Here is a 3336-nt window from a genome sequence, read left to right on the forward strand (position 1 = left end):
AAAAAATAAAAATAAAAATTAAGTGAGCTATGTATATGAAACACTTAGGACTTGAGTTTCAATTTTTGGATGCCTGTTGTGGGTTGGCCTCTGTTCTTGGGTATAGGGTTACAAATCCTGTGTCACGGTTGAGTCAGATGGTAAGTTCTAAAACACTAATTCAGAGAATGCGATCTACTGTGGGAGTGTGGGGCCGAGTTTGGCTAGGTAAATGAGCCTGAACACCTATCTTAATATGAGAAGATTCATTGGTCTCAATATAAGTGCTTTGGACATGTCAGGAGAGACTACGCCATGGAGAAGGGCATCCTGCTGGGTCAAGTGGAGGGCAGTGAAAAGGAGCAAGGCCCTCCACACAGTGGACGGACACCGTGGCGCAACGGGCTCAGGCACAGGACAGTTGGGAGGCCGGCGCAGGACCGGGCAGTGTTTCCTTCTGATGTGCACGGGGTCGCTATGGGTCGGAACCAACTCAACAGCACCTCACCACGACATTGGCAGCATGTCTTGAAGTCCCTTGAAACCATGCTAAGGAAGGACTGCGCTAGATTTAGATGCGGTCCATCCCCGTGAGGGAATTACGATACAAATGGAAGCGAAGAAACATGTGAAAACCATTTTGAACACGGACTATCGAGTAAATAGAGTTAGAAAAGCAGTATTGGATAACGACGTCCCTGCAGTTAATCTGCCAGACTGGGAAGGCAGGACATCTGCTGAGAGGTAGCAAGTAATTATTGTTACCACTTAACAATTCTGTAGGAATTTTAAGAATGAGCTCAGGGTGGGTTGGGATTCTCAGATAAGTTTACACTGAGAAGATGGAACGTATCAAACTCTTGGGGGAAAAGTAGCTCATTTTAATAAGTTTATTTGGCCTTTAAAAAAAAACTAGCAATAATACATGCTTCTTATAAAAAGACATTTTTTAAGTATACAAGTTTACAAAGTAAAAGCCTTTTAGCATGTTTCATAAATTATATTTATATTAATGTATTGAACACCTATGGAACCCTGGTAATATCGTGGTTATACATTGGGCTGGCGATCATAAGGTCAGCAGTTTGAAACCACCAGCAGCTCTGCAGGAGAAAGATGAGGCTTTCTGCAAAAAGTGAGAGTTTTGGAAACCCACAGGGACATTTCTAGCCTGTCCTGTTTGGTCACTATGAGAAATTGAACCACCTACATGTTAGAGACATTGTCCTAAGTGCTGTAAATGGTGAAGAAAGTAGTCACAAGCCCATGCTTCCCTTGAACTTATATTCTGGTGGGGAGAATACGATGCAAATAACTAAAATAGATCATGTGTTAATTATACTGAATGACATAGTTACATGGAGAGACATGTACAGGCAAACATTTCTTAGTGTCCACCAGAGATTCAGGAATGAGAGTAAGTGCTTGTGGGATGGGCGGGGTAGGGGTGGGGCGGGTAGTGGCAAGTACTGTGTTAATGGCGGTGGAATAGCACCTTTGTGATTACAACCTAACCTCCCTAGCTTAGAATTCTTAATCACATCTGCAAAGTCCCTTTTGTTCTGTAAGGCAAAATTATACCCAGCTTCTGGGAATTTGGACAGAGCCCTGGTGCCGTAGTGGGTTACACGTTGGGCTGCAACCACAAGGTGGACAGTTTAGATCCACCTCCTGCTCTGCAGAAGAAAAATGAGTCTCTCTACTCCCATAAAGAATTAGTCTTGGGTACCCTCAGGGCTTGTCCTACCCTGTCCTATAGGGTCACTTGGAATCAGAATTCCCTTGATGGCAATGAGTTTGCTTTCTGGCATTCCCAGCTTAGACTGGAGTAATGTAAACCACCTTGGGAACGTTGGAGCCGTTTTCCCAGTGAGGTGAGTTTAAAGATCAACCAAAGGAAAGAAATGACTCCCGAAAAAGGAGCGGATGGTTCCTTGTCCTTGCATATCTGATGCCGTGAAGGACTTTCGGGTGGGTGGCATGTAAATGAGAAAGGTACCCCCAAAGCACGTGCTGATCCTTTCCAGGAAGGCCTGCGGCAGTGGCAGGAGAAGCAGGAGAGGAAGGTGCGAGCGCTCTCCGAGATGGCCTCCGAACAGCTGAAGAGGTTCGATGAACAGAAGGAGTTGAAGCAGCATAAAGAATTCAAGGACCTACAGGAAGTCATGGAGAAAAGGTGAGTCTGTGCGTTAGGATGAGGGTGTTGGTGTGGTCAATTGAAACTCGTTCCCTCGCTGCTTCTAAGCGCTTCCGGAAATGCTTATCGAGACCAGTGACCATCCTTGGGAAAGCGGCCCGTGTGCAACAAGGAGCGAGAGCCTGTTAGGAGAGGAAAGAATTTTAGGAAGCATGTCTGACTATTCCTCCTGTTTTTCATTCAGTACCAGAGAAGCTCTGGGACACCAGGAGAAGCTAAAAGCTGAGCATCGGCACAGAGCAAAGGTCAGCCTGGGAGGATCAGTGTGGGTCAGTTTGTTGCCTGTTTATAACCTGCCGGAAGAGTCCAGTTCTGGCAAACGGTCATCGTGGAGGACTTGACTCTCTTAAGTCTCTTTGCCCATGCCTCGGGAGTCCTTTTCCGGCCCTGGGCCCATCTGCTTGTTTGAAACTCTCTAGCCTACAGAGGGCTTGAAGAATGTAGACGGCGAAAGCCCAGGAGCCCGTTGGAAGAGTAACTTAATGGCCCTTTCTGTAGATTCTGAACCTGAAACTTCGAGAGGCAGAGCAACAGCGCCTGAAGCAGGTGGAGCTGGAGCGGCTTCGGAAGGAGGAGGGCCGGGTCCGCCTGCGTCGCCTCTATGCGCTGCAGGAGGAGATGCTGCACCTCAACCAGCAGCTAGACTCCTCTGATACGCAGACGGACCTGCTCGAGACAGACCTGTGTGCGTGCCGGGCCCGAGGCAACCAGCTCTGCAGCCTCATCTCAGAGATCGTTCGGGCCTCTTCCGAGGTGAGGGGCTTCACACCAACTCTTGGTCTTTGCAGCGGAAAGTGTGATTCTCTGATTTAAAAATAATACGTGCTCATTGTAGAAAATGCTAGAAAGGAGGCCTGTTCCTATTTTGGTTTGTTTCTTACATGGTGCTGTGGATGTTTGTGACCCACAGCAAATTGCACTTAGGTAGAGTATGTCACATCTTGGGTTAGCCAATACCTTTCTTCTGATCACAGCAATGTCCCTCCTATACTTTTCCTTTTAAAGATTCTCCTGAGCCCTTAGCAGCCGTGACCGATGGTTGGTTATATGAGGGGAAGGAGAAACGTATATGGTGATTTTCAGTTAACATTGTATTTTGGACATGTAATTACTGTAGTTGTTAAAATCATAGTTTTTATGGTTTTTTTAATCATTTTATT

The 3336-nt window shown here is 46.5% G+C and overlaps 1 protein-coding gene across 1 annotated transcript in view; it reads left to right on the forward strand.

Moving 5' to 3' along the window:
* Nucleotides 1-3336, forward strand: part of GLE1 (GLE1 RNA export mediator) — a 38324-nt gene that overhangs the window by 8680 nt on the left and 26308 nt on the right. Inside the window, exons 4-6 of the mRNA XM_004713274.3 lie at nucleotides 2007-2155; nucleotides 2361-2421; nucleotides 2675-2929. Of these exons, the coding sequence (XP_004713331.1) occupies nucleotides 2007-2155; nucleotides 2361-2421; nucleotides 2675-2929 (465 nt within the window). The remainder of the gene's footprint in view (nucleotides 1-2006; nucleotides 2156-2360; nucleotides 2422-2674; nucleotides 2930-3336) is intronic.

Source organism: Echinops telfairi, unplaced genomic scaffold (assembly GCF_000313985.2).
Source record: "Echinops telfairi isolate 266 unplaced genomic scaffold, ASM31398v2 ScPeMD7_22;HRSCAF=79, whole genome shotgun sequence".
Classification (NCBI taxonomy): Eukaryota; Metazoa; Chordata; class Mammalia; order Afrosoricida; family Tenrecidae; genus Echinops; species Echinops telfairi.